The 26,673-nt window shown below is 54.6% G+C and overlaps 6 protein-coding genes across 8 annotated transcripts in view; 4 read left to right on the top strand and 2 right to left on the bottom strand.

Moving 5' to 3' along the window:
- Positions 1 to 338: 338 nt before the first annotated feature.
- Positions 339 to 2,311, bottom strand: Rnf208 (ring finger protein 208). Its single transcript, XM_029536461.1, has 2 exons — positions 2,092 to 2,311; positions 339 to 1,826 (listed from the first exon to the last, which is right to left on the bottom strand). Exon 2 carries the CDS (start codon positions 1,310 to 1,312, stop codon positions 515 to 517), a length of 798 nt encoding a protein of 265 aa, XP_029392321.1. The 5' UTR covers positions 1,313 to 1,826; positions 2,092 to 2,311; the 3' UTR covers positions 339 to 514.
- Positions 2,312 to 4,656: 2,345 nt separating this feature from the next.
- Cysrt1 (cysteine rich tail 1) lies at positions 4,657 to 5,744 on the top strand. Its single transcript, XM_021195101.1, has 2 exons — positions 4,657 to 4,747; positions 5,047 to 5,744. Exon 2 carries the CDS (start codon positions 5,055 to 5,057, stop codon positions 5,484 to 5,486), a length of 432 nt encoding a protein of 143 aa, XP_021050760.1. The 5' UTR covers positions 4,657 to 4,747; positions 5,047 to 5,054; the 3' UTR covers positions 5,487 to 5,744.
- Positions 5,745 to 8,051: 2,307 nt separating this feature from the next.
- Rnf224 (ring finger protein 224) lies at positions 8,052 to 10,397 on the top strand. Its single transcript, XM_021195203.1, has 2 exons — positions 8,052 to 8,207; positions 8,485 to 10,397. Exon 2 carries the CDS (start codon positions 8,486 to 8,488, stop codon positions 8,954 to 8,956), a length of 471 nt encoding a protein of 156 aa, XP_021050862.1. The 5' UTR covers positions 8,052 to 8,207; position 8,485; the 3' UTR covers positions 8,957 to 10,397.
- Positions 10,398 to 10,651: 254 nt separating this feature from the next.
- On the top strand, positions 10,652 to 16,101 carry Slc34a3 (solute carrier family 34 member 3). 3 transcript variants are annotated; one of them, XM_029536591.1, is made up of 14 exons: positions 10,652 to 10,693; positions 11,190 to 11,334; positions 11,456 to 11,579; positions 11,839 to 11,928; positions 12,406 to 12,534; positions 12,621 to 12,764; positions 12,845 to 12,956; positions 13,044 to 13,239; positions 13,396 to 13,485; positions 13,613 to 13,712; positions 13,796 to 13,963; positions 14,054 to 14,170; positions 14,246 to 14,370; positions 15,480 to 16,101. In XM_029536591.1, the coding sequence occupies exons 3-14, from the start codon at positions 11,495 to 11,497 to the stop codon at positions 15,942 to 15,944; spliced, it is 1,821 nt and encodes a 606-aa protein (XP_029392451.1). In that variant the 5' UTR covers positions 10,652 to 10,693; positions 11,190 to 11,334; positions 11,456 to 11,494; the 3' UTR covers positions 15,945 to 16,101. The 3 variants fall into 3 exon arrangements, with proteins under 3 accessions (XP_029392451.1, XP_029392450.1, XP_029392452.1); XM_029536590.1 differs by having other exon boundaries at positions 11,190 to 11,371; XM_029536592.1 differs by lacking the exon at positions 13,396 to 13,485 and having other exon boundaries at positions 11,190 to 11,371; positions 15,480 to 15,967.
- Positions 16,102 to 21,254: 5,153 nt separating this feature from the next.
- Positions 21,255 to 23,779, top strand: Tubb4b (tubulin beta 4B class IVb). Its single transcript, XM_021194953.2, has 4 exons — positions 21,255 to 21,417; positions 21,719 to 21,827; positions 21,907 to 22,017; positions 22,573 to 23,779. The coding sequence occupies exons 1-4, from the start codon at positions 21,361 to 21,363 to the stop codon at positions 23,631 to 23,633; spliced, it is 1,338 nt and encodes a 445-aa protein (XP_021050612.1). The 5' UTR covers positions 21,255 to 21,360; the 3' UTR covers positions 23,634 to 23,779.
- Fam166a (family with sequence similarity 166 member A) overlaps positions 23,770 to 26,673 on the bottom strand; it is a 3,492-nt gene continuing 588 nt past the window's right edge. The window contains exons 2-7 of the mRNA XM_021194955.1: positions 25,528 to 25,742; positions 25,192 to 25,424; positions 24,979 to 25,105; positions 24,484 to 24,578; positions 24,136 to 24,253; positions 23,770 to 23,858 (exon numbers count right to left, since the gene is read on the bottom strand). Of these exons, the coding sequence (XP_021050614.1) occupies positions 23,770 to 23,858; positions 24,136 to 24,253; positions 24,484 to 24,578; positions 24,979 to 25,105; positions 25,192 to 25,424; positions 25,528 to 25,742 (877 nt within the window). The remainder of the gene's footprint in view (positions 23,859 to 24,135; positions 24,254 to 24,483; positions 24,579 to 24,978; positions 25,106 to 25,191; positions 25,425 to 25,527; positions 25,743 to 26,673) is intronic.

Below are 26,673 nucleotides of genomic sequence, written 5' to 3'. Positions count from 1 at the left end.
TTAGACGGGATCTCTCTGTGCAACTCATGCTGACTTCACAAACCTGCTTTAGCTTCCAGTATGCTGGGACTACCAATGAGCTTTACCACACAGCTGAAAGTTCTGTCTCCCTAGCTGGGCCACATCTCCATGTACCAATGTGTTCCCAGCTAGTCCAGACCTCCTGAGCAGTACACTAGGGCCAGCTTGCCCTTCAACAAGCAGAGCAAGCCAACCTTGAATGGAGCTGGGTCACCCTCTGGCAGCTCCTGGTTAGACCATGTTTGGAATATAACCTTGGGAACCTACCCTAGGCCCAGGCATAGGCATAGCCCACAGGAGTTAGCTTCAATCAGTGAACAAGTGCAAACTTTGGCAAAGAGTTTTAATGGCAAAGTTGGCTGCAGCGACAATGCCACGCAGGGTAGGGCCAGAGCCACAGTGGGCAAGAAAGGGTCAGCGGGCAACAGGACAAAGCCAGTTCCCTGAAGAAGCGGTGAGCAAGGACCTGCAGGCAGTAGTGGGCAGGTGGACACTACATGATGGAACAGGCAGATAGTGGGTTCCGCACATGGCAGGTGCATGCAGCCCCACAGTACTGCCGGAAGGTCTGGTAGCAGCTGCCTTCAGATTCACCCCCCCACTGTCCACCGGATGGGGCAGTCAGGGCTTCAGGTGGCAAGCGGCTCAGGATGGATGTGTTGACAGCCAGTGCAGCCAGGCCATAGTCAGTGAAGAGCACAGTCTCACGGTGGCAGGTGGGACAGGAGATGAACTTGTACTTAGGGCAAGACTCATAAAGAATCTGCAGGCACTGCTCACACACGGAGTGCAGGCAAGACAGCACACGGGGCCGCCGTTGAGTGACGTTGTATGTGTGCCCACAGGTGGGGCATTCCAGGGGCTCACCTGCTATCACTGGCCCAGATGATGAAGGTGCAGAGGCTGTTGGGCCAGGTCGAATCACATACTGATTTACAATGACCTCATCCACCGGTGCCACCCGGGGGAAGCCCAACTCAGAACTGCCCTTGCGGGGCCGCCTTGGCAAGGGTGGAGTGTGGGATGCTCCTTCCAAGGTAGGCATGTCCCCCCCACATGCCTGGTTGACAATGATCTCTGTGTCTGAGGGCCAAGCGCGCTTGGGTGCCAGAGTGGGAGTGGGCCTGGGTGCAGGGGGGAAGCGGGGGGTGGCCGCCGGGGGCTCAGGGAACTTTTCAGGGTGGACGATCTTCATGGCCTCCATTTTGAGGATGACATGGGGGCCTTTCAGGCAGGACATGAGGAGGCCCGGCCATCCACTGCCCACCTCAGGCCCAGGGTCAGCTGGCATCCGGCTCTCTACAGTCAGACTGGACGTTGGCACAGGTGGGGGTGTTGGGTGGGGCCGTGGGGGAAGAGAAGGGGCTGCATCCTGGTCCTGCCAGGCCTGGTGAGGACCACGGTTACTCTGTGGACTGCAAGGGGCAGCCGGCGACAGCTTGGAGGGCAACCCCCCTCCCAGTGGCCACAATGGCTTATCCGATTCAGTCCGAAGAGGAGGAGGAAGAGGAGGGGGAGGGGGAAGCAGGCGGGGACAAGGGGGTATGGGTGGCTGTTTGGGGCTCTGGAGTTCACCCAGGGTCTCTGTCTGCTGAAGCTGGCAAGGGGGCGTGGAGGGGCCTCCTCCTGTAGCAGAGGTCAGCAGTCCCTGGGCCGGGACATCTGGGCAGGCAGGGGCTAGGTGGGCCCCATGGCTCCAGGACAGGGCGCCCAGGGAAGGCAGCTAGCCTGATCCCTGGCTGCCAGAGGACCTGGGCTGAAGGCTCCGCGGCAACAGCAATGGAGAGGCCTGCACCAGGCCCGAGCTGCGGGTGAGAGACAGCGTGAGGGCAGCACGGGGCCCACCTCACTCTCGCCCTTGCCCTCGCCCCCATCCTTCACAAAGGACAGGGTGCCCGACCTCTGACCCTGTCCGTGGGATCCAAGTCTCCACGGAACTCTGAACGCAAACCCCTCCCCAGTATACTCTCCGAGACCGGCTCACTGTCCGGAGGACTGACTATGAAAATGGAAAGGGGTGATGTCTCTGGCCCCCGCCCCTCCCCCTCCACCCCTCCCACCCCCGCTCACCTGCCCCAGCCTGGCGTTCCCCGGCTGCGCCGCCGCCGCAGCAGAGGTTGTCTCAAAGGCAGGCCCGGATGCGGCGCTCACACCTTGCTCTAGTAGCTCCGATAGCTCCTGCGGCTCCAGTGGAGACCTCGGGCGATGGCGGGCGCAGGCAGCACCCAGGGCCCGAGCGCTGGTGCTGGACGCAAGGCTCGGCGTGGTGGCGGCGACAGCGGCGACGGCGGCGGCGGCAGGTGCGTGCGGAGCGTGGCGCGTTCTGCGGCGGAGGCGCGGGGACCGCAGTGCGCGCGGCGCCCGCCCGCGCCCGCAGCGCCACCCCCCGTCTGGGGACCCGCGCGGGGTCCACGGGGCGGGGCCAGTCTCCTAGCCGCCCCTCGATCCACGCCTGGCCTGGCGTCGGCTCCCAGTGTCGACCTCTCAGCTAGCTACTGGCTGGTCAGAATCCCCGTGCCGCCAAGATTCCCTTGACTCTTGACTGATCCCCCAAGGGGCCAAACCCTCCCCTCCTATTTTGTAAGGGAAACCTTCATGTTTTATTCCCTCATTTTGAGCCTCACAATGCGGAACAGGGGTTCCAGCCTTCCACTTGTTTCTCAGCTACCTTTCGAGCTCTGAAAGGGCAGGGTCCTTTAACTTCAAACCCCGACACACCCCCTGTGTGAACGCCGGGAGTTTTCCAATTCACTGACGTATCCACACAAGGATTCATCAAAGAGGGAGTTGGGACAGCAAAAGGGACAAGGGTTTGAGTGGATACCAGAAGAGTGGACACAGGGAACTGGCGCAGTCACAGGAGGCTCAGAAGTTTCATGGATGGAGAGTTGGAAATACCAGGTATAGGTTGTCAGTCCGCGTGTAGGGTGGAGGGCCCACTGTGCACGCTCACCTGCCTAGGGTGGGGTAGCCCTTTCTTGGATCTCATCAGGTCAGCACGTGCTCCTATGTCTCACAGTTATGTACTAAACTGACCCCACCCAGCAGAGGCCCCATTCCTTTCATCCTCCTCCTCCTACCTGGTCCTCTTCTACCTGGGCTACACCTTTGCCTCGAGGTGGGGGTGGGGGATCCGTGAGGGAAAGACTAAAGACACACTGATGACCTGGTGTTTACATGTTCAGAATGCCATTCTCTACCCACTCATGGCCACCATGCATGTGACCAACACTGAGTCCTATGCCTGACCCTGAAAAATCCAGATTTTCTTCAGGCTACAGCCCCTTTCTGTACAATTGGACGAATGGAACAGTGTTCCTTGAGAGCCAAGGTTGGGCCAGACTACAGTTCTGTGGAACCACTGGTCCACTTCAGGGCTCCTTCAGCAAGACAATGTGAGAGGAGGGGTCCGGTGCTGAGTTGTAGAGGGGAGGGAACCTGGCACGCATGCATGATGCTGGCCAACTCAGTTAACTCTGGCCAGAGAAAGGAGTGAGCTAGCCCACCCTTCCCGGGAGGGCTCGGCTCACTTACCCACTCACTCAGCATGCGCGCAAGGCCACCTACCGCCCCACCCTCTACCGAGGGTCCCGCCCTGTGAAACGAAGCCACGCCCTGTGGGAGAATAAGGTCCCCCATCCCCACTCCCCAACTCCAAGGCCGTTCTGAGCTGAGCAGTGTGAGCCAAGGATCAGTCCAAACCTGGTCCTTAGGAAACCCTGGAGCGCGGAGGCTTCTGGGGAATTAAGTTTCCACAGGGCACCTCGGCCGATTTACGCATGCTCCCAGCTAGGGGCGGAGTCTAAAGGGGCGATGAGCAAGATTAAAGGGGCTTCTGTAGACTCTGGTTTTCTCCTTTATTAAGCATGTTTCCCCCAGACCCATTTCCTTCTACTTGCTAAGTTGCTCGAACTCTTGTCTCGACCTGACTGACTGGCTCTACACAGTCTTACTCAGTCACCCTGGCTTGCAGGCCCTGTCCTACTTGATGTCCTTCCTGGTGTTTTCCCCGACTGGAGTCTGAGCCTGTCCCACTGGTTGCAGACCCAGTGAAGCCCACTGTTGTCTCTACCCTAGCCCCACCGTCACTCTTCGTGCCCCTTGTGGGCGGGGAGGGAGGCTCTTTCATCCCAACTCAGCAACACAAAAAAGAAGCTGAAAATGTCACTGTGTTTGAAGTTCATGGAAGATAAGTAAAGGCTATCTGCAAAGTTGTGTCAAACTTATTATTTATTATATTATTATTATTATTAAAGAGGAAGTCTTCCAAGTAGTTTTAATTGTCTTGTGCACTCAAACGTCTCAGTATATGCAGTTGGTGGCAAGGAGGAGCTTAGAACGGTGGCAGAAGAGATGCAAGTCATGGCTGGGTAGCCTCAGCACGTCTGAAGACCCCAGAATCTGAAGGCCTGCCTCCACTTCCTTTCTGGGGCCATGACCCAAGGAGGTAGGGCATGCTCACATGAATCGTGATTGAGTCACCCCAGATTGGCAAATGCCCCTTAAAGTCCAAACCTTGGCCTCCGCCCATCTGGGAATGAGGGGTGACTGGCTGCTGGGCTCTAGTTGTTGAGGCCTCTTGGGATCTTGGGAACCCCATCTTTAAGCTCCACCCCAAGGCTCCACCCCTCTCTAGGAGGGAAAAGCTACTTGTGGTAGCTCTGCTCACTGCACTGGGACCTGGAGCTGGAGGACTAAGAAGACAGACTGCTGCCGCTTGCTGCAGGTGAGTCCCTGTCTGGATATTGACCTGTACTTCACAGGTTCTTCTTGGGCAGCCCCTGCTCTCCCTTGGACGTTCATCAGCGCCTTCTAGCCTTTTGTCCCCATTCCAGCGGCATCCTGGAGCATTTCTTGGATACTTGGAGGGTGGTAACTGGGTACTTGGGCTACCTCCAATACACATAGGCCTTCCACACAGATGCCTAGGGATATGACTCTCCAAGGGCAGACTCCTCTTAAATGTGTGTCTTCTTAGGCTACAGGCTCTCAAGCAGCTTTTCTCCTTCCTGCTCACCCCTGCAGCCTGGACCATGGACCCCCATGAGATGGTTGTGAAGAATCCATATGCCCACATCAGCATTCCTCGGGCTCACCTGCGCTCTGACCTGGGGCAGCAGTTAGAGGAGGTTCCTTCTTCATCTACCTCCTCTGAGACTCAGCCTCTGCCTTCAGGAACATGTACCCCAGAGCCAGCAGGCCTCTTACAAACTACTGAAGCCCCAGGGCCCAAAGGTATCAAGGGCATCAAGGGTATTGCTCCTGAGCACGGCCAGCAGACCTGGCAATCACCCTGCAATCCCTATAGCAGTGGGCAACGTCCATCGGGACTGACTTATGCTGGCCTGCCACCTGTAGGGCGTGGTGATGACATTGCCCACCACTGCTGCTGCTGCCCTTGCTGCTCCTGCTGCCACTGTCCTCGCTTCTGCCGTTGTCACAGCTGTTGTTGTGTTGTCTCCTAGCTGACTATAGAGCCTTCAGGGCTGTGCAGCAGCCCAGGTTTCTGCTCAATGCCAAAGTGGTGCTGGACATCAGGAACAGCCGTTTGTCATGAGCATCAGCCATTTCCTGCCCTGAGCAGGGGACCCTGTCCACCAGGAAGGTTCAGCTGGAGCCCTCCGGAATAGGGTTCCAGCCACAAGCCACGTTGGCAACAACAGGGACACCCTTCACGTCCTGCAAGACTTTGGCAATAAAGCAGGATGAGCGCTGTGCCCGTGACTGCTTTTTTACAGAGGCCCTTTGGGGAGAGGGTCCTAGCCTGGACAACTACTTTCATCCTCAACATATACAAATGCAATCTCCCCAACAGGCTCCCAAACTCTGGGATCTTCCAAAGACTGGAAAGATCTAGAGACCGCCTCACGACATCCATAATTTAGAGACCTTGCAGGTCTCAGTCCGCCCAGGGGCTTGTAGGTGGTAATATGTCCACTGCCCTGAGCCATTCCCTGTACTTCCTAAGGCTCCAGCTGAGACAGTAAATAAGGCTAACCTTGAGTCACAGGCGGGAGGGTGCCATGCCTGCCACTGCCGGGGGCCCTGAGAAAGTTTTCTAGAGAAGGGACAGACTGGAGGACTGTTGGTAGGTGGGGTGGGTGTTAGCAGGTTTCAGGGAGTGGGAGCGCAGGATATAGGACCCAGAATCCAGCCCCGCCCAATGTGAGTCACCTCCCAGTCCCAGCCAGGGCATGTTCCTGTTTCCCACAAAATGTAATTCCTACAGTCTAGAGCTCTGTTGCCTTTGTAATTTGAGTGATCTATACTAGTCCTTGAAGGTGCGGCCGGGAAAGGTCGAGGGGAACAATCTCTTCTTGCCTGTCCAAACGGTGTTATATGGCCTGTTGGGGGCCATATATGAGATTCCAGAATGGGGGGTGCAAGGAAGCCAGCCCTGGCAGCCAGGCATTTCCGGGGCAGGGCAGAGCCACACACCACATGGAGGAGAAGAGCTGGCCTCACAAGACAAACTAGTCCTCTCGAAGTGGGCCGTCCCCTGATGCAAAGACAGGTCATATGAGAGGACAGCCTAGATGTGTAGTGTGTCAAGGTCTCCAGGTATGAGCAGATAGGTCATTGCCCCAGTCGACTTTCCAAGCTCTTTGTCCCCTGTTCTAGTAAAGGCCAGTACAGGAACCCGTTTGACCAGTCTTAAAGGCAGACTGCCAAGGGAGTGGGTAAAAGTGAGTAAGGAGGGTTGTTCTGTCCTTTGGCTTTCTTTCTTTCTTTTTTTAAAGATTTTTTATTTATTTATTATATGTAAGTACACTGTAGCTGTCTTCAGACACACCAGAAGAGGGAGTCAGATCTCATTAAGGATGGTTTGAGCCACCATGTGGTTGCTGGGATTTGAACTCTGTACCTTTGGAAGAGCAGTCGGGTGCTCTTACCCACTGAGCCATCTCACCAGCCCCCTTTGGCTTTCTTGTAGCAACCCCTTGTGCAGTTCTAGAGGCCCTGACAGCCTATCCCAACACAAGTGCGTCTCCCTAGTTCTTCACTGTCTTCAGTCCTCATCACAGGGAACACCAAGGCCATGGCCCTGAACTGTCTTCCTGGACTATTGCAAAGGCTATGGGTCCAAACGAAGGACCGTCAGCAGGGAGGTGCTTTTGATGAGCAGGGGGAGTCCTTTGGGGATGATGGGTGTGAAAACTTTGTGTTCCAGTGCCACCTCAGGACCAATGGACTGGCTACTGCCTGGGACATCAGAGTAGAGCCAGGCTAGGGAGAGAGAAAGATGATGCCAAGAAGTGCCACGATTTACCAAGAATATGCACTCTACTCTGGAGTGGGTGGGGGCAGGCTCCATTGGAGGTGATGTGAGCTGAGGCTAAAGAGTGGGCTTCGGGGGGCTAGAGAGATGGCTCAGCAGTTAAGAGCACTGACTACTCTCTGAAGGTCCTGAGTTCAAATCCCAGCAACCACATGGTGGCTCACAACCACCCATAATGAGATCTGATGCCCTCTTCTGGTGTGTCCAAAGATAGCAATAGTGTACTTACATATAATAATAAATAAATATTCATGGTGGCGCACACCTTTAATCCCAGCACTCGGGAGGCAGAGACGGGTGGATTTCTGAGTTCTGAGGCCAGCCTGGTCTACAAAGTGAGTTCCAGGACAGCCAGGGCTACACAGAGAAACCCTGTCTCGGAAAAAGAAAAAAAAAAAAAAAAGAAAGAAGAAAGAAAGAAAGAAAGAAAGAAAGAAAGAAAAGAAAAGAAAAAAGAAAAACCAAACCAAACGAAAAGAGTAGGCTTCGCTCAGGCAAAGCAGGAAGATATTACAATGTGGGGATCGGGTGAGAAGAGGCTGATCCTGGGAGAAATGTACAAAGTAACAGGAGGACGTAGGTGTTGGGGACAGGTAGGGCAAAGAAAGACAGAGCCAAGTCTTTAGGAGTTACAAGGGGGAGTGGTCTGGGCAGCATCCGGTCATGCAGGGGACTGGCTCACCTTAGCTCCTGCCCAGTGGGTGGTACATCAGATCCAGTTGCAGGTGCTTTGTGACTGAAAGAAGAACCCACTCTAGCTTGATGCTGCCCCCACCTGCCTCCTGCCGTCTTTCCTGTGTAGATAGTAATGCGAGCCCAAGGAGGGAGCCATGAGGTGTCCAGGGTCCCCGCCCCCTCCTCCTACAATCCTCTAGCTTGGAATAGCTTTCTGGCGACGCGGATGCAGGTAAGAGAAGCCTGGGGTTCAGGAAGGCTAGGGGTAGGGTAAGCAGGAGGAGCCACCGAGGGGTCTCAACAGTGGGATAGAGCGCTGTTTCAGCCAATGACCACAGAAAGGAGACTTTATGAGAGCCCAAGACTACCACCTTCCCTCCAGGTGTATAGGCACTTACTTTCTGGGGAGGCATTCTGGAGGCCAGCATGGGTCAAACTGTCACATAGGTGGGCACAGATGAATTGTAGCTTGTGCTGTTGCTCCGTTGGCTCCCTCATACTGTCCCTAGGATGCTGCAGCCTGAAGGCCTCTATGCCTTGGAGGAGGGGACAGCCCTGACTGCCTCACGGAATGACTGCATCATCTGCTACTCTGCCTATGACCTCTCAGTACACTTGCCGCGACGCCTCTACTGTGGCCACACCTTCTGCCAGGCATGCATGCGGCGGCTGGATATGCCAGCCCACGAACAACACTGGATCCCCTGTCCACAGTGCCGACAAAGTACCCCTATGCCCCGTGGAGGGGTGACCATGTTGGACCTGGACCTGGCTGCCTTCTTGGCAGTCAAAGCTGAACGGGAACCGCCAAAAATAGAGCCCAGGCCCTCTGTCCCCCCCAAGGTCAGCACTACCATTACTCAGCAGCCTGCCGGACTCTACCCCACCTTGGGCCCCCAACCCCACTTCCCTCAGCCTGGACGCTGCTGCTGGGGCTGGGGAAGAATGTGCTGGTACCCCCCTGGGAATCCCGAAGTCTAAATTCTGGCCAGCCCCACCCCCACAAAGGAAACTCAGCTTAGTAGTTTGTCTACCTCGGATCATACACAGTGCAAACAGAACGGCCTGCTAGCAAGGCAACTCTCCTATGATCGTACATGACCAAACATAGTGGTGTCACCTTGACCAGGGACACTTCGAGCCATAGCCTAAGGTCAGAGTCAATGGCCATGGTGCCATAAGACTGCACACTAGGCTGGTGAACTCCCGTTCTACTGGCCTAGGTTCTCATGCCCCAGAGCAGTCTGACTCTGGCTAGCCAACATCCTGCTGTCTATGCCTCCTGTAAACCCAGGACTCAGCTCAGAGAATGGCTCCCAAGAGTCTGTGGGGGTGAGTGTATGGGCCTGGGCAGGGTCAGGCTATGGGTGTATGTGAGTGGCTGCCATCAGAGTAGGTCTTCCTCTCTATTAACATCCAGAGTATGAATCAGGAGCGAGGGCAAGTTACCTCCTCTACCGCTGGAGTCTCATGTGTTACTGTCTATCCAACAGTGGTCCCTGAGCTCCTTCCATGAGCCAGGCTCTGTTCTCTGTCTGCAGCACAGTGCTACCTTTTTGACAGGTACCAAAGAGGGGTGCAATGGAGGGCTGGCTCTGACAAGGGCTCTTGACTGAGACCTCACTGCTCATTACCCTATCTCAAGACTCTCAGCTTTCATCTACCACTGGTGACGATAACACAGCCCCTTTAGTAGGTGACAGAGGCTACAGATGACTGACAACCCCAAGGCCAAAGCTGTAAGCTTCCATCTTGCTGGCAAGGCTGGATCCAGGAGCCCCTGGGAGGAGCCTCCTGGGCAGTGGGTGTAGGATGGGAGGCTAGAGAATTTGCTGAATAGACATTAAGAAGACTCCTTCTCTGGGCAAAGTCCCTCAAGCAGCTAGGTTGGGCAGTGAGCAGAGAAGGCTGCTGGAACTTGCAGGGCTGCTGGGGAAATAGCCTGCAGGGGAGGGCCCAGTCTGGAAGGGGCCTGATCCACAAAAAGGGACATTTCCCGTGCATGTGCGGACAGGACAGTGCTCACCTGGGAAAACATACTCAGATAAGGGTCAGGCAATGAGCTCTGCCCACCTCTCTCCATGCAGATAGAGAAGCCAAGCCCTGGACCCCCTGCTGGGCTGGCTCCCCAGAAAGCCCTTCTAGATCTGGCCCCACCCTTAAACTCAGATTTGAATCTGCTGACCTCAGAGCCTCTGTGCATTCCCAGGCCACCTGAGGAAGTCCATCCTCCACACCCACCTGGTGCAAAGGGCTTTTCTCTTGTCTCTGTCAGGATGAACATGATAAGGTTTGCAGAGTTTGCAACACAGAAGGAAGGAGAAAGGCAACTTTCTCTCGTGGGGTTTCTAGGCAGCCCCAGCCAGAATGACAGCATCCAGCCTGGGTGGTGTAGAATGTTCATTAAATGTATCCAATGCCTACTGGTGGCTGCAGTGTCTAGCTCTCTTTTGCTCTTGGCCAAATGTTGCTCATCTCTGGAAGAAGTTCCACCCTAAGAGAGTAGGGCTGGGGGCTCAGGACTCCTAGCCCTAGGATGACACGGGTCTGAATAAGGCCTTGGGCCAGGCAGGGTCTCCCCTTGGGGGCCCCAGCTCCTAGGTAAACATTAATGGGGCTCCACACACAGCAGGTCATGTGCGCACCCGACAGATCTTTGACCTGCAGCTGTTGCCTCTGTGCCTCCTCCCTGCTGGTGCCCCCTTACCATACATGCAGGTAGGAGCTCCTAGAACCAGACCAAGCTCTAGGACACTGAGCTTAGAGCTTAGTGAGCATCAGGTCCAGGGTTTGGGCATCATTCTGAAACGCCAGGACCTTAGAGCAAGTGAGAAGAGCCTAGAGGCAGGCTGGAGGGAGGGGACACAAAGGACCCCTGCCTGGGCCTGAGCCCAAGCACTGTAGAAGGAGTCAGGGTAGACTAAGAGTCAAAGAGTTCCAGATCCAGAGCCCATGGGGCCAGAGCTGCCAGGAGGGCCCTGACATGGGCAGGGGGCTCTCAAACTCTGCTCCTAAGTCTGGGGGGTGGGGCTCTTATCAAGCAAAGGCGTCACTTGTTTGGTATCAAATACCAAAGTCTAAGCTGGGACCATCTGCAGTGTCCTTACTGACACTTGATAGGCGAAATCCCAGGGTTCTCTAGCTAGCTAGCGGCTACTTCCTGCCAGTGCCCCAGAACCCTGTACCCTTAGTCAGCTGTCAAACTTTCTTTCAGCAAAGACCAGTGAGGGAGCTGGGGAGCCAGTGTCCCATTTCTTCTGCCCCCTGAAACTAGACTGGGTTTGTCTGATAACCATCCGAGGTCACCGTATCCATCTGTCTGTGGTCAGAGGAAAAGGAGAGCCACCAGGACCTGCAAGGTGTGGGGGTGTGGCGGAGCTACAGCTGCGGTTTCAGGTCAGGGGCCTGACTTTAGTCTGCTTGGCGGGGTAGAGGGTGGAGTAGGAGGACATCCAACTAGTACTGCCTTGCCCTCCGCAGATCTAAGATTGGGCCTGGGTCTTCCCCTTCTTGAAATCCATGCCGAATCCCCCCGCCGGTGACCGGGTCCCCAACCCTACTCTGGATGCCTTTGACCTGGCGGACCGGAGCCTGAGAAATGCGGGTATTTGGCACTTCTGGGCTCCTATCTCTTGCCAACTACCCTAGGCAAAAATGAAATCCCTCTAGCTTCCCTCTGGATGCAGAGAGGCCTCTTCTCACCTCTGGCCTGAGCCAGACTCATCTGATCCCTTCCCTATCCCTGCCTCTGCTTCTGTAGTCACCCATGGCCCCTGTTACCCCGGTCCCCTCCACTTCTGCCTTCCTTTTGTCCTTCTCATTGGGAATTCTACAAACAGCCCGATCTGCCCTGACCCCTGCAGGAACCTCCGGTTCCATTCCAGGCATGGAGGAGGGAGGTACAGACCCCCAGAGGACCTTATCTCCGCTGAAGAACACTGACCAACTGAAAGGTAGGACTGGGGGTGTGACACAGCATACAGGCAGACCCCTGGCCTCCCCTTTCCCAGCAGAGTATAGTCTGGGACTTAAGAGAACCCACCTCCTAGAAACCCACATTGAATGCTTGAGGAAACCTCTCCCAGCCAGCCGCTTGCCTTCCTTTTACTCCCTGTCCATGGCTCCAGTTCTGGGACTCCCCTTTCAAGGTCATGGGCCAAAGGACCCATATGACAAAGGAACAAGGGAGGACAGAGAAAGGGACACAGTCTCTGCCCTGGGGAACTAATACAAGGGGAGATGTGGGTCCCTGTCCAATGGGACATAAGGGAGATCCTGTGCTCTGCCTGAGAGGTGACAGAAAATAGAGCCCCTGTTCTCAGGGAGCAAAGAGTGTGTGTGTGTGTGTGTGTGTGTGTGTGTGTGTGTGTGTGTGTGTGTTGCTGGGCAGTAGCCAGCTGGTCAAAGACAGTTCTGTCTGATGTCCCTAGAGGTTGGCATGGCCAGCAGGCTTCGCCGGGTGGTCAGTGGCTTTCTCAAGGCATGTGGACTCCTGGGAAGCCTCTACTTTTTCATCTGCTCACTGGACATCCTCAGCTCTGCTTTCCAGCTACTAGGCAGTGAGTGGCCGGGGTCGGGGGGAGACCAGGGGAGGGGTGGGAGGTCGGCGCTTTACAGCCCTGTTGCATCTCTCTGTGGGGAACAGGCAAAATGGCTGGAGACATTTTCAAGGACAATGTGGTGCTGTCCAACCCTGTGGCGGGGTTGGTCATCGGTGTGCTGGTCACAGTCCTTGTCCAGAGCTCCAGCACATCTTCCTCTATCGTGGTCAGCATGGTGGCTTCTAAGTGTGAGTGCACCTCTTTTTCCCAGGGCAGCGGGGGTAGGGGCGGTTGGTGAGCAGGAATTGCTGAAATGGCACCCCTATAGTGCTGACTGTCCAGGCGTCCGTGCCTATCATCATGGGCGTCAACGTGGGTACTTCGATCACCAGCACCCTGGTCTCAATGGCGCAGTCGGGGGACCGCGATGAATTTCAGAGGTGAGTGCTGGCTGAAGAGTCAGGCTGGCCCTGCCTTGGCCTCAGAGGAGGCTGCTTAGGCAGACAGCCTGCCCCGTGTGACTGCAGGGCCTTCGGCGGCTCGGCCGTGCATGGCATCTTCAACTGGCTCACAGTATTGGTATTGCTGCCACTGGAGAGTGCCACCGCAGCATTAGAGAGACTGAGTGAGCTGGCCCTGGGTGCTGCTAGCCTGCAGCCAGGGCAGCAGGCCCCCGACATCCTCAAGGCACTGACTCGACCTTTCACACACCTCATCATCCAGGTGAGGACAGATGTACCAGAGGAAGGTCCCTGTGCCTGGCTGATGGAGCAATGGGCAGAAGCCCTGTGCCAGACGGGAACAGAAGAGGGCTTAGGCTTATAACAGGCTGAGGGATAGGAATGCCAGACACATAACCATGCCCCCTTTGTCTACCAGCTGGATAGCAGTGTGATAACCAGCGGTGTTACCAGCAACACCACTAACAGCAGCCTGATTAAGCATTGGTGTGGCTTCAGGGGGGAGATGGTGAGGTGCCTCTGACCCTATCCCTCATTTTGCCTCTGACGTGTCGAATCGAATCGTTCCACCCACTTGATTGTGAGCTTTCTGTCTTCCTACTGTGAACCTGGCCTGAGTCCTCCCTATCCCTCAGCCCCAGGGAAGTGGCGAGGGGTGTGGCCTCTTCAGCTCTTGCACAGAGAGGAACAGCTCAGCATCTCCGGAGGAGGACAGGGAGGAGGACAGATTGCTCTGTGAGTACCTCCGCCTGTCTCACCCCTACCCGATTCCAGCTCTGCCTCCCCCCCCCCCGACTCACCACCCTCCCCTGCTGCAGGCCATCACCTGTTTGCCGGCACAAAACTCACAGACTTGGCTGTGGGCTTCATCCTGCTGGCAGGCTCACTGCTGGTGCTCTGTGTCTGTCTGGTCCTCATCGTTAAACTGCTCAACTCTGTGCTGCGGGGCCGCATCGCACAGGCTGTGAAGACCATTATCAACGCAGGTGGGTGTAAGGGCGCGCGCCCTGGGCCTGGGCTGGAAGACCAGGCAGGGGTTTAAGAATGACCCGGCACCCCACCACGCTCGCCTGCAGATTTTCCCTTCCCCTTTGGCTGGCTCAGCGGCTACTTGGCTATCCTCGTTGGCGCTGGCCTGACCTTCTTGCTTCAGAGCAGTAGTGTCTTCACAGCAGCCATCGTGCCTCTCATGGGTGAGCCCAGGTGGGCAGTGGGCTTGGTAATGGGGGAGATGAGTTGGGCCTCCTGGTAACCCTTCATTCCTCCAGGGGTTGGGGTGATTGACCTGGAACGGGCCTACCCCCTCTTCTTGGGTTCTAACATCGGCACCACCACCACAGCCCTGCTGGCTGCCTTGGCCAGCCCTGCCGACATGTTAATCTTCGCAGTTCAGGTACTGGCCTCAACCATTTCCCTTTTCACAGCACAGCCCAGGCTGGCTACATCCTTAGCTCTCCCTGGGCTCCACTGACTGACCACAGGCCTGCAGCTCTACCTCTCAGACCCAGGGAGACATTGCAGGACCCCACAGCCCAAGCCTCAGTTCTTCCTTTCCAGGACTGCTTTCCCAGAATGACCTGTGGTCATCTCATGCCCTTTGTCCGTCTATCATTGGCAGCCCCACAGATTTCCCCAAAGGACCCCTGCTCCTCTGACCCCTCCGTTCTGGACTCTTCACTGTGTCCCCCTGGGGTATCCAAGTGTAGTCTGGTCCATACCTGCAATGTGATTCTTCCCAAATGCCCGTTTCTCCGCGTCTTCCCAAATGCCCGTTTCTCTGGGCTCCTGTCTTCCCGAATGCCCGTTTCTCCCGGCTCCTGTCTTCCCAGACTCTATCCTGGGGATGCTCCAGCTTACCTGTGCTAGCTTCATCATGCCGCCTGAACTGAGCTACAGTTATCCCTTTAAGTTGTCTCTTCCAGGCCTCCCAGCTCTGGGCCTCAATCCTTTTCAAGCTCAGACTCTCTAAATCACCTAGTCATTGGTCCACTGCCCTGACTCCAGATTCCCTTTGCCTGGTACAGGATCAGGTTCTGAAATCTTGGATTGCACTGGCTGCTGCCGTAGGGAAAACTAAGCCTAGCTCTCCCTGCATCCCACTTGCATCTTTGTATCTGCCTCTGCATTATCTTTGCCATTTAGACCCTCCTGAGCCTGCACCATCCTCTCCCAGCACCCTGGATTGTGCCCATTTACAGAAAAGTCATATGTTGTGTTCCCTACCAACCTCCCATTGTCTCTGATAGCAGCAGGGTTGTGTCACCACACACGGGTGCTGACATAGACCCCTATCTCCCTATCTCGTAGTCACCAGGAGGAATGTGGTGACTATGAGCCTACCCTGGCTAGACTCTGCTGTCCTAAGTGGTGTGACTAAATCACTCAGCAGGACACAGCAGACAAGTTCCAGACTTGACCAGAGTAGGAAAGGCATAGTTTCTAAAGAGCCCAGGGCTTTATGGTCCAAGCTCCTTATGCCCTCTTGCCTTTCCTGCCTACCAGGTTGCTCTCATCCACTTCTTCTTCAACCTGGCTGGCATACTGCTGTGGTACCTGGTGCCTGTCTTGAGACTGCCAATTCCACTGGCCAAGCGCTTTGGAGAACTGACTGCCCAGTATCGCTGGGTGGCCATTGTCTACCTACTATTCGCCTTCCTGCTGCTACCCCTAGCAGCCTTTGGACTTTCTCTGGCAGGGGGCTTGGTGCTGGCTGCAGTAGGGGGTCCTCTGGTGGGACTGGTGCTCCTTATCATCCTGGTTAATGTCCTGCAAAAACACCGACCGTCTTGGCTGCCTCGCTGTCTTCGATCCTGGGCCTGGCTGCCACTCTGGCTCCATTCTCTGGAGCCCTGGGACCGCCTGGTGACTGGTTGTTGCCCCTGCAGGGCTTGCAGCAACTCCCGTATGACCAGCAAAGTGGCTCACTGCTATGAGAACCCACAAGTCATAGCTTCTCAGCAGTTATGAAAAGTGGGTACCATCGCCCATCAATCCAGCTACACTAGCTTCAGGGTATTGGAGGTGGAAGAGAGCGCCTGCCAATCTTTGCTAAGACAGAGGAGCAGGGCTCCACATGTTTTAGTCTCTTGTGTCCTCTCCCTTTCAAATAAACAAGGTTACTATTGAGGAGTGTTGACCTTCTCTCCTAGATGGGGTTGCCTATCCGGACGCTGAGTGGAGATGGCCAAGCAGTGCCATGCTGCCCCTAGCGGAGACTAGAGATTAGGGTCGTGTTCCTCTCCCCCCCTCCCCCAGCAGCTTGTTTATTTCTGTAGTGGCTGGTGACAACCGGTTTACAGGAGCCCTTCCGGAAGAGCTGCCTGGAAAGGCTGGGCAGGGCAGAGAGCCCAAGTTCATGTCGAGAGGGAGCCTGAGATCCGCCAGCGACGGGTGTAAGAGAGCTGCAGTTAAGTATATGACTTTTACCGAGTTGTGCAAGAGGCTGACTTTGCGTTCTGCCGGCAAGCTTCATCAGGCACGGTCTCCCTAACCGCCAGGGGGCACCCTTCCTCCTGCCGGGATCCTAAACAGCGGGTTTGGACTAGGCACCCTACCTCTGCCACCTTGATGCCCAGACTTGTCCAGGTAGCCTCCTAGGACTTGCCCATCTAGGTGAAGGGACATAAGGCCTAGGCACCATTTTCTTTGCCTAGGTGGCTGAGAAAGGACTTGGGAGAGGATGGGGCCCTGTTTGGAGCTCTGCCCTCCTTCTCGCCTCCTGCCAGATGGTCTGGTTTTTCAAACTGAAAGGTTTGTCCTACAGCCAACAGGTAACTGGACACCAGAGAAGAGGCAGAGACCTCTCTCCACCTCCTACAGCTTCAGGCTGTTCATAGCCTTAATCCCACCCCTCCCACACCACCACAAAGCAACCCAAAACTCTGATTGCTATAGCAATCAGACCCACAGAGGAGCTGACAGGGATCCCTCTTGGTTTGTCCATTACAGCTTTCAGGCATTTGACGTTGAAACACGATGTTGTCATCTGCAAAGCTCATGTCCAGAACTATGCAATTGGGTGTTACAACAAACAAATAAAGCCTTCAATGTTTTAAGTTCAGGAGTTTGAGTTGGCTCTTTATAACTATTATTGCCCACATGTGGCCAACAGGACACACCGGTATGAGTTTTCTTGGCCTAAAACTTTTCCTTGCACCCCCAACCTCCAGGTTTGCCTAGCTAGACTCTGAGTCAACAGGTATGGCGTCGGGGAGACAAGTCTGGAGAGCCCGGAGAGCCATTCATTTATTGCCCAGGGGTTCTATCCTTATTGGGGTGTGTGTTGTTTTGTTTCACATTACTTTAGATTTACATGTATGAATTTTTTTTTGGCTGCATTTTATGTATGTGTAGCACTTGTGCCTGGTGACATTGGAGGTCAGAAGGTGTCAGATCACCCAAATAGAGGAAAGGTTATGGACCACCAAGCCTTCCGCCTGAGTAACAAGAGCTCATAACCGCTGAGCTACGTCCTTTGTATTCCCTTCGAACACCCCCCCCCCATACACATTGTAGGTGCCTCCATGGTCCTTTGTCCTTTTAGAACATCCCAGGCCCTCTTTGTCCTTAGCCTTTACTGTTGTAGAGCCCTAATTTTAAAAATTCCCCAAAACTTGTTCCCTAGATCATTAAGAAGTGGCTAGTAAAGAGCCTTTGTTCTTTTAGGGCAGCTGAAGGTCTTCTGTTCCTCCACCTGACAGCTAGCTAGGCAATTATCTCAGTTGCCCCAGCCAGGCACCCATCTTCCTATGTTTAAAACTAAAAGAAATATTCAAAGGCTCAAGGCCGAACACTGTGAAAAGAGCGCAGGGGGGAGTGCCTGCCCTGCCTGGGCTAGCCTGCCCAGCTGCTGGGACTAAGGAGGCTGTAAAGATAAGGGAATGCCTGCTGCCGCTGCCACCGAGGCTAGCGGGGAGGGAGCGAGAGGGGGAGCAATTACCATTACCGGGGCTAGCACAGAGGGAGTGCAGCGAGCAAACTATCAGCCAAGGAGACATCTCACCCCCTCCCCGGCTCACTCAGGGTCACACGCTGACCAGAGGTTTCACGGGCGTTTCAGAGACTCAGATAATCCCCCCTGGCCTCTGGAATTCCCCCGCTCAGGCTGGCGCGTAAATCTCACTACTATGTCAAGGTTAGCTCACAAACCATCTGGCAAAAAGATATCTCCCCCAGTCCGATCAGGGTCACACACCACCCGCTCGACGTGCTATTGTAAATTTCAATACTATCTTCACATGAGTCACTTGTTTGTAGTCTTGCCAACCCTCACTTTCCCGTTTTCCCCCCGCCAACTCTAACCCTATAAGAACCCCTTACTTCTGAGAGACTGGGTGGACTCCTCTGTCTCCTGCGCGAGATATGAGTCCACCCAGAGTACTCTGACATTAAAGTACCTCGAGTGTTTACTACAAGTAGGCTTCTCTGTTTCCGAGGGACTCTTCCTCATTCCTGCGTCCTGCGGACCCGAGGGAGTTCCCTCACTCGGGGGTCCTACACTGTCACCCAGGATCTGTTCCATTTCCTACCCCCAGCTCCTAGGCTTCCTAGGACTAGAATTTATTGCGTCCACTAAGAGCCGAGGACTTGCAGAGATGAGCTCCAGCAGGGGCAGAGCCAGGTCTGCACACTGCAGCCATAGTTCACTCACTCTTGTGACCCACTGAAGGCTTTTACACAGCCTCATGGTGTTCTCTGATGTTCTAGAGGAGGGGCAGAGCCAGGTTACATCTCTGGAAGATCCACTGAGGGAGTCAGTGAGGCCTAGTCCACAGGGGAAGCACCTTGGCACCTCTCCTTCCGGGGTGAGGGGAGGCCTTCCACAAAGGCTGGCTACAGGGTCCTTTAAGGCCACAGAGACTGTCTGCCTGCTGCTCCTGCCTGGCAGTAACGCACCCTCCCAGTGGGACCATGGCCACCAGTAAACAGAGCCTTCCTTGTGCAGCCTCCAACAGCCGCAGACTGGGCCGGGAGGGCAGGCACCCGATGCTCCCACAGCCCGTTCTGCCTTGCCTCTCTGCTCCTCTGGCCAGCTCTGTGCACACCCTCTCAGGCTATAGGCTCCACGGTCTCTTGTTGTACTGGGTCTTCTTTCCCCACTGGCACAGGGGACCCCTTGGTTCATAGGAAAGACCTAGAGTGTCTCCCACCAGCCGTGGGCAGCCACTGTCCTTGCTGGGCTTATGCTCAAGGGCCGCTGTCTTTGCTATGTTGTTTGTGCTTATGGCCCAGCTTGGGACCCAAACATCTCCAAGACAGCCAGGAAGCTCTTTGTGTTAAAACACACAACTTCTGCTTCCTTCTCAGGGGTGTGCTATGAGATTCTAGTGGTGAAGTCGACGTCTTGGCAGCTAAGCTACTAGGTAGGGCCCAGTATCTTTAACTCAGAAGATATTTCTAGGTGTCGAGATAACCCTCAGCATGCCAAAAAGTGACCTGGTACCTTACGTACATTTAAAGCTCCTGAGGTATGTGTGGGTCCTGTCAGTGTGGTCACAGAACTCGGCCCCCCTTCCTGACTACCCTGCTGGGGAAGGGACAAGACAGTCAGACCTTCCTGGAGACCCTGGTCAGTATAGTAAATATGAACACCAGGACTACGTTTTTTTTTTTTTCTTTTTTTGTTTTTGTTTTTCTTTGAGACAGGGTTTCTCTGTGTAGCCCTGGCTGTCCCGGAACTCACTCTGTAGACCAGGCTGGCCTTGAACTCAGAAATCCGCCTGCCTCTGCCTCCCAAGTGCTGGGATTACAGGCGTGCGCCACCATGCCAGGCAGGACTGCATCTTATATACAGCAACAGAATGCTGCTGCTCAGGGTACAGGACTCCGCTTGTCCTGGTGGGCTTTTTGTCCTGTGACATGGTTGGTAGGTACTTGGATACCACAACCAACAGGGGTTGCCTAACACCCTTAGTTTTGAAGGTAGTTCATCCCAAAATCCAGAAGTGGCTAGACTGGGACAGACCCATTGTATAATATTCCTTTAAAAAGTTATACATCAGTTACACATGTTCTTAGTCAGATATGAAGACTAAGAACTGTAATCCTTGCATTCTGGAGGCTAAGGCAGAATTCCAGGTTACAGGCCAGACGACTCTGCCTCACGTAAGCAATGGCGTAGAGAAATGACCAACTAGACCATTGCATGGGCAGAAAGATATTGGGGATCAAAATGCCAAGACGGGAGGGAGCAAATGGAGGAAAAGGATTGTTCCAGAACTACTTGCCTTCGAGAGGTAGCTGAATTGCGAGGGAAGGTTAAAGTTAAAGTGAACAGAAATCACTTTAAGAGATCTGCTCTTCTGGTAAACAGAAACTTTTAAGCTTGTTTACCTGGTCAAGTCCTGTTTAGGACAATGTCAGCACTACCATTTTGTGGGTAGGGGTGCTTTGGACCTGGCCCTGAAAAAAAATAATTATGTACATGTAATTATGTACATGTACATCTCTATTACAGGGCAGGGACTTGCACACGTTTGTTTGTTTGTTTTTCCCTCTAACAGTCATGGCCGGGCAGGCCCAGCCCTGTAGTCTCCATGCAGCTCTGCGTGCACTTGGAACTCAGGCTCCAAGGAAACCGGCTCTAGGCCAGCAAGTTTCCACAACAGCTAGGGAGGCCGAAGGGGCGGAGAGATGGCCCTCCCGGGAATGGGGGGTGGGGAGGGGGGGGAGGGGAGAGGGGGGAAGAGAGGGAGAGAGACACAGAGACAGAGACAGAGAGGACCCCGCGCCTGCCCAGTGCGTCCCGGAAGGGCCCGGCGCCTCCTCCAGAGCCTATTATTATTGTTAGCGTTTCAATTCGCCTCGGCTTGAGGCTTGCAAGGTGCGTTCCCGACCGACAATGCCTGCCCGCGTCTCCTTCCTCTCCCCGCAGCAGCGGCCAGACCTTCCAAGCCGCCCGAACCCACAAAGCTCTGAAAAGACGCCCCCTCCCTTCCAGCCGGAAGCTGGCTTTCCACGTCCCACCCGCGCGCTGCACTGCGGCGGTTACCAGGACGCCAAAACAGCGCAGCCAATAGTGTAAGGCTCTCGGAGTGCTCCCAGGAGGCAGCCAATGGGAGTGCAAATCAATCATTTGAAACACCCAATGGATTGAGCACTGCGGCGCCAGGGCGGGGATTGTGATAGGGAGAACCGTAGGAAAGCGTGACCAATAATGAGCGTAATCTGTTGGGAAGGCGGGCCCCAGACCTCTCGATTGACGGAAAAGTAGCCAATCAGACAAGAGTAATTCGCGGCCTCGTTCTGAAGACCCAATCCTGTGCTGGCGAGGGCGGGTCATCAGAGGTATATAAATGTTGGCAGAGCGTCGGTTGTAGCACTCCGTGCGCCTGCTCCTCCCGAAGTGCTCCTCTTCTACAGCTGTTCCGCAGTCGCCGCCGCCATGAGGGAGATCGTGCACCTGCAGGCTGGGCAGTGCGGCAACCAGATTGGCGCCAAGGTAGGAGGCTAGGTTTCTGCGGGCCACACGCCACGGGGACAACCAGCCGGGGAAGATGGCGGAACGGCCGGGAGCGTCGCCCTTCATGGCGTCCTGGATACCGGCGTACGCTGGGCCGAGACGTAGAGCCGGTGGCTGGTGTCGGTGGGGCGGACGGTGCGCGGCCCTTAGGGATTCGTCGCCCAGGCGCTCCTGAGACCGGGGGGAGGGGGGAGGGCCTGCCGCACCCATCCGGGGCGGGGCTGCCTTGGAGCGCACCGGCCGGCGTGACTCAGCTAACGCCCGACTGACTCCCTTGCAGTTCTGGGAGGTAATCAGCGACGAGCATGGCATTGATCCCACTGGCACTTACCACGGAGATAGCGACCTCCAGCTGGAGCGCATCAACGTGTACTACAACGAAGCCACCGGTAAGGCTCCTCTACCCCATCCACCCTCCTGACCACCCTTCCAGTTTGAACACACTTGACGTCCCTCTGTCCCAACCAGGTGGCAAGTATGTGCCCCGCGCCGTGCTCGTGGACTTGGAGCCGGGCACCATGGACTCCGTGCGTTCAGGGCCCTTTGGACAGATCTTCAGACCTGATAACTTCGTCTTTGGTGAGTGTAGTGGGGGTGTGGACGGGCTTGCTACCCATGAGGCTCAAAGGTCAAGGGGCTGAGCTAAAGTTCCTGCTTAATAGCCGCCAGGTGTACACTTTCTTGCCCTCTGAGTCACTCAATCCCTTGGCTGAAAGCAGCTTTAGGAGGGAGGTCCTACTGACTGCGGGTAGACTAGTTGCTAGTAGGGAGTATGAGCAAACCTGACCCAGTGGCAGGGGCCCTGTGCTCTCCTTGAACATTGGCAGGGGTGCCTTTGGAAGTATTAACTGTCTTAGCTACAGTGTGTTCTGTACATCTGTGTCTGCCCCCCCCCCCCAGTCTATGTATCCCTGCTTGGCCTCTAACTGTAGACCTAGCTACAGACCTAGCTGGCCTTAAACTCAGAACTACCTGCCTCCTAAGTGCTGGTATCAAAAGCCTGTGCCATTATGCACAGCTCCCCCTTTTTTTTACATGGCAGATCGTTTTGGGGCTATACACTTTATTTAGGGTCACCTCATGCCATTTGGCCCCTTGGGCACATACTTAGTGAACTGCTGTTTTCTCTTACAGGTCAGAGTGGGGCTGGGAACAACTGGGCCAAGGGGCACTACACAGAAGGTGCAGAGCTGGTTGACTCGGTGTTGGACGTTGTGAGAAAAGAAGCTGAGAGCTGTGACTGCCTGCAGGGCTTCCAGCTGACCCACTCCCTGGGTGGGGGGACTGGGTCTGGGATGGGTACCCTCCTTATCAGCAAGATCCGGGAGGAGTACCCAGACAGGATCATGAACACCTTCAGTGTGGTACCTTCCCCCAAGGTGTCGGACACAGTGGTTGAGCCCTACAATGCCACCCTTTCAGTCCACCAGCTGGTTGAAAACACCGATGAGACCTATTGTATTGATAATGAAGCACTCTATGACATCTGCTTCAGAACCCTAAAGCTGACCACACCCACTTATGGTGACCTGAACCATCTAGTGTCCGCCACCATGAGTGGGGTAACCACTTGCCTGCGATTCCCTGGCCAGCTAAATGCTGACCTGCGGAAACTGGCTGTAAATATGGTGCCCTTCCCTCGCCTGCACTTCTTCATGCCTGGCTTTGCCCCCTTGACCAGCCGGGGAAGCCAGCAGTACCGTGCCCTGACAGTTCCTGAGCTCACCCAGCAGATGTTTGATGCCAAGAACATGATGGCTGCCTGTGATCCAAGACATGGGCGCTACTTGACTGTGGCTGCCGTGTTCAGGGGCCGCATGTCTATGAAGGAGGTGGACGAACAGATGCTTAACGTCCAAAACAAGAACAGCAGCTATTTTGTTGAGTGGATCCCCAACAATGTGAAGACAGCTGTCTGTGACATTCCACCTCGGGGCCTAAAAATGTCTGCCACCTTCATTGGCAACAGCACCGCTATTCAGGAGCTGTTCAAACGCATCTCCGAGCAGTTCACAGCCATGTTCCGACGCAAGGCCTTCCTACACTGGTACACGGGTGAGGGCATGGATGAGATGGAGTTCACCGAGGCTGAGAGCAACATGAATGACCTGGTGTCCGAGTACCAGCAGTACCAGGACGCTACAGCTGAGGAAGAGGGAGAGTTTGAGGAGGAGGCTGAGGAGGAGGTGGCTTAGAGCTGGCTTAGTCACTAAAGCATGGGAGCAGTGTGAACTCTTTATTCATTCACAGCCTGTCTGCTAGCCATGTCCACTGTGCATTTGCTGTCCCGTGTCCTGACATCACTTGTACAGATACCACCATTAAAGCAATTCATAGTGTGTGGCTTCGCCTCTCCAGTTCCTTCTGATAGGCTTTTCGGGTGCTGTTCCCGAATGTCAGTGCATAGTTGTCCTGCATAGCTGCAAGGAAGGCTTAAGCTGAGTACCTGAGAGGAGCACACTGGAAGGGTCAGTGCAGGCTGTGACCCAGAGCAGCTTCTCGAGCATCTAAGGGTGGAGGTAGCCGTGATGGCTGAACAGGAATGACTAGTGAGCCCCATATTGACTGGGACTCTGGCCAATGTGTTATCAGCAAGTGTGAGGATAAAGCAGGATCATTTGACCCAGTCACAGGTTTGGTGTCATAAACTTGTCCTTTGGAAGGAAGTGTGGGCTTCTGGTAGGGAGCAATACTCACATGGGATGAAGCCCATGTAGAAAGGAATCAGGCCTTGGCTTCTATAGATGGTGGTGTTTGGCCAGTGGGTCCTAGGCAGCCTTTCACCCAGAGCACAGACTGGGTGTCTGAACAGGAACTGGAGAAATGGATACGTGCTGTTTGGCCACATTGCCTCTGGGGGCTCTTACCCAGCTGACTCTCCCCTCCCCCTACTAGGGTAGAGAATCAAACCATGTTACTATGTGCACACCCCCAAGCCTTGACCTTGAGGGACAGGATCATTAAGGTGGGAGTGGGAGCGAGACTGCAGGGAGACCCAACCTAGCTGAGGCACGTGGAAGCCAGGTTAAGACCATGTTTTCCTACCTGGTTCTTGTCAAAGTCATCCATAGCTTGTGTGACGCCATCACGGTAATTCATCCCCATTACCCAGGCAAACCGGGGGACGAAGCCAGCATAACCTGGAGGTGGGTGGATGGTAGGGTTAGGGCATACCTTCTACGCGTTTCCAGGTGTGTGAGAGATACTGAGCCCCTGATCCTGAATTTCAGCTGTTAGCCCATTATATACCTAAAGGTTGGGCCAGGCTGGTAGTGCACACCTTTAACCACTCAGGAGGCAGAGGCAGGTGGATATAGGCAGCTCGAGGATAGCATAGTCTACAGAGGGAGTAACAAGCCAGCCAGGGCTACACAAAACCCTGCCTCAAAAAACAACTCTGGAAACGGCTGGGTTGGTTTAAGAAAAAGTGTTACAACTCACCCGTTTTCTGTGTAGGACAGGGCCCAGGTAGAAACCCTCAGTTATCTTGTCTGGAGCCCTGGGACCTTATGGAGAACAGCTCAGGTATCCAACACTTACCTGAGATGGCCTTGCGTTGGATTAGGTTGGGGTGGTCTAGCTGGGGCAGTCGTTGGAATCTGCCTACATCTAGTGTCTCCTGTGGGGGATGTGGAGGCAGGTACTCATCTCTCCTGCAGTGGTGTAGCTGGAACAGGGAAGTGCAAATTACCACTCCTCAGCTTCCACATGGGCAGGGCAGTGAAAGCCGCAGGCCAGAGCATCTCCAGTTACCTGGTGGTGCTTTCCCGGGGTATCCTGAAGAGGTGCTGCGTCCTTCCAAGCCTCTTCCCCATATGCCAGCAGTAGACCTGGATGGCCCAGGTCTTTAGCTTCCCCCTTTCTGCCTGGGGGGCATGCTGGGTAGGGTGGATAAGGCATGAAGCCTGCACTCAGTGGTCCCTGGGTGTCCACCTCCTGGCGTGGGAGCTGGCCTAGGATCTCAAAATTCTTGTAGGGTTTCAGACCTGTACAGACAGGGTAGCCCTTGAGCCATGTAGGAAGGAGGGTGGAGCCCCAATGGAGGCAGAGCTAGGTCTGCCTAGATCCCACCCTAGATGTGAAGCTCACTGGTATAGTGGGGGATGTAAGGTTCTGTCAGGTCCCTGCAGGGAATCCATGGTGGCTTGGATTTGCTGAAGTCCTCAATGAACTTGGGCTTGGACATAGGTGATAGAACAGAGCAGGGGCTCTTCTGTACGCTGGGATCTGTGAGCAACTGTGCAGTGGTGCGGCCATAGGTGTTTCCCACCTGGTAGCGCAGTTGAGGATAGAAACCAGCATAACTGTGGGGAGAAGCAAGGGAGAAACCACTCCTGCAATTAATTAGCAGCCATTGGACATGGCGGGTTTCCCAGCCTCTGCTCACTTTAGACGAAGGTCATGGAAGCACCTAATTTCTGGGACTCCATTAGCATATGCCACATCTTTACTGACATTACTACTCTCAGATTATCCTCTACAGCAGACCCATATACTCCGCAATTCTCTGTTTCTGTGCTTAGGTGATTTGCCTGAATGTATGTCTATGTTCCACATGTGCATCTAGTGCCTGTGGAAGTCAGAAGAGGGGATGGAACCCCTGGAACTGGAGTTATAGATGGTTATGACGCTGCCATGTGGATGCTGGGAATTGAACCTACATTATCTAGAAGACTTGCAAATGCTTTTAATAACTAAACCATCTCTCCAGCTCAGCACCCAGCTGTTCTCAACACTCTCCATGCATGGCTGGTGAGATGGCTCAGAGGGTAAGAGGACTGACTGCTCTTCTAAATGTCCTGAGTTCAAATCCCAGCACAACCACCCATAATGAGACCTGACACCCTCTTCTGGTGTGTCTGAAGACAGCTACAGTGTACTTACATAAAACAGTAAATAAATCTTTAACAAACAAAACAAAAAAACATTCTCCATCCCTCACCCCACGGACAGCTCCAAAAGAGACCAATTTTAAAAGGAGGTATATACGTCCTTCAGTTAATCCCCTATTTTATGTGCTCTAATGTTGCACTTAAGTCTGTGTAGGTATGCACACACAGTCTTTGGAGTTGTTTTGTTATTTGATTTGTTTTTGTTTTTTTGTTTTTCGAGACAGAGTTTCTCTGTATAGCCCTGGCTGCAGGCTGGCCTTGAACTCAGAAATCTGCCTGTCTCTGCCTCCCAAGAGCTGGGATTAAAGGCGTGGGCCACTACGCCCGGCTTTTTTTTTTTTTT

The sequence above is a fragment of the Mus pahari genome, chromosome 3 (assembly GCF_900095145.1).
Source record: "Mus pahari chromosome 3, PAHARI_EIJ_v1.1, whole genome shotgun sequence".
In the NCBI taxonomy this organism is placed as follows: domain Eukaryota; kingdom Metazoa; phylum Chordata; class Mammalia; order Rodentia; family Muridae; genus Mus; species Mus pahari.
Note: the sequence above shows the minus strand (reverse complement) of the source record. Positions and strands in the feature narration are given on the sequence as shown.

Excerpts from the sequence above, each read along its gene's own strand:
- Slc34a3 (XM_029536591.1), top strand. The coding sequence starts at position 11,495 with ATGCCGAATCCCCCCGCCGGTGACCGGGTCCCCAACCCTACTCTGGAT. Across the intron at positions 11,929-12,405 it reads GAACACTGACCAACTGAAAG|AGGTTGGCATGGCCAGCAGG; the intron begins GTAGGACTGGGG and ends TGATGTCCCTAG. Across the intron at positions 14,371-15,479 it reads TGTTAATCTTCGCAGTTCAG|GTTGCTCTCATCCACTTCTT; the intron begins GTACTGGCCTCA and ends CCTGCCTACCAG.
- Rnf224 (XM_021195203.1), top strand. The coding sequence starts at position 8,486 with ATGCTGCAGCCTGAAGGCCTCTATGCCTTGGAGGAGGGGACAGCCCTG.
- Tubb4b (XM_021194953.2), top strand. The coding sequence starts at position 21,361 with ATGAGGGAGATCGTGCACCTGCAGGCTGGGCAGTGCGGCAACCAGATT. Across the intron at positions 21,418-21,718 it reads GCAACCAGATTGGCGCCAAG|TTCTGGGAGGTAATCAGCGA; the intron begins GTAGGAGGCTAG and ends ACTCCCTTGCAG. Across the intron at positions 21,828-21,906 it reads GTACTACAACGAAGCCACCG|GTGGCAAGTATGTGCCCCGC; the intron begins GTAAGGCTCCTC and ends TGTCCCAACCAG.
- Cysrt1 (XM_021195101.1), top strand. The coding sequence starts at position 5,055 with ATGGACCCCCATGAGATGGTTGTGAAGAATCCATATGCCCACATCAGC.
- Rnf208 (XM_029536461.1), bottom strand. The coding sequence starts at position 1,312 with ATGCCAGCTGACCCTGGGCCTGAGGTGGGCAGTGGATGGCCGGGCCTC.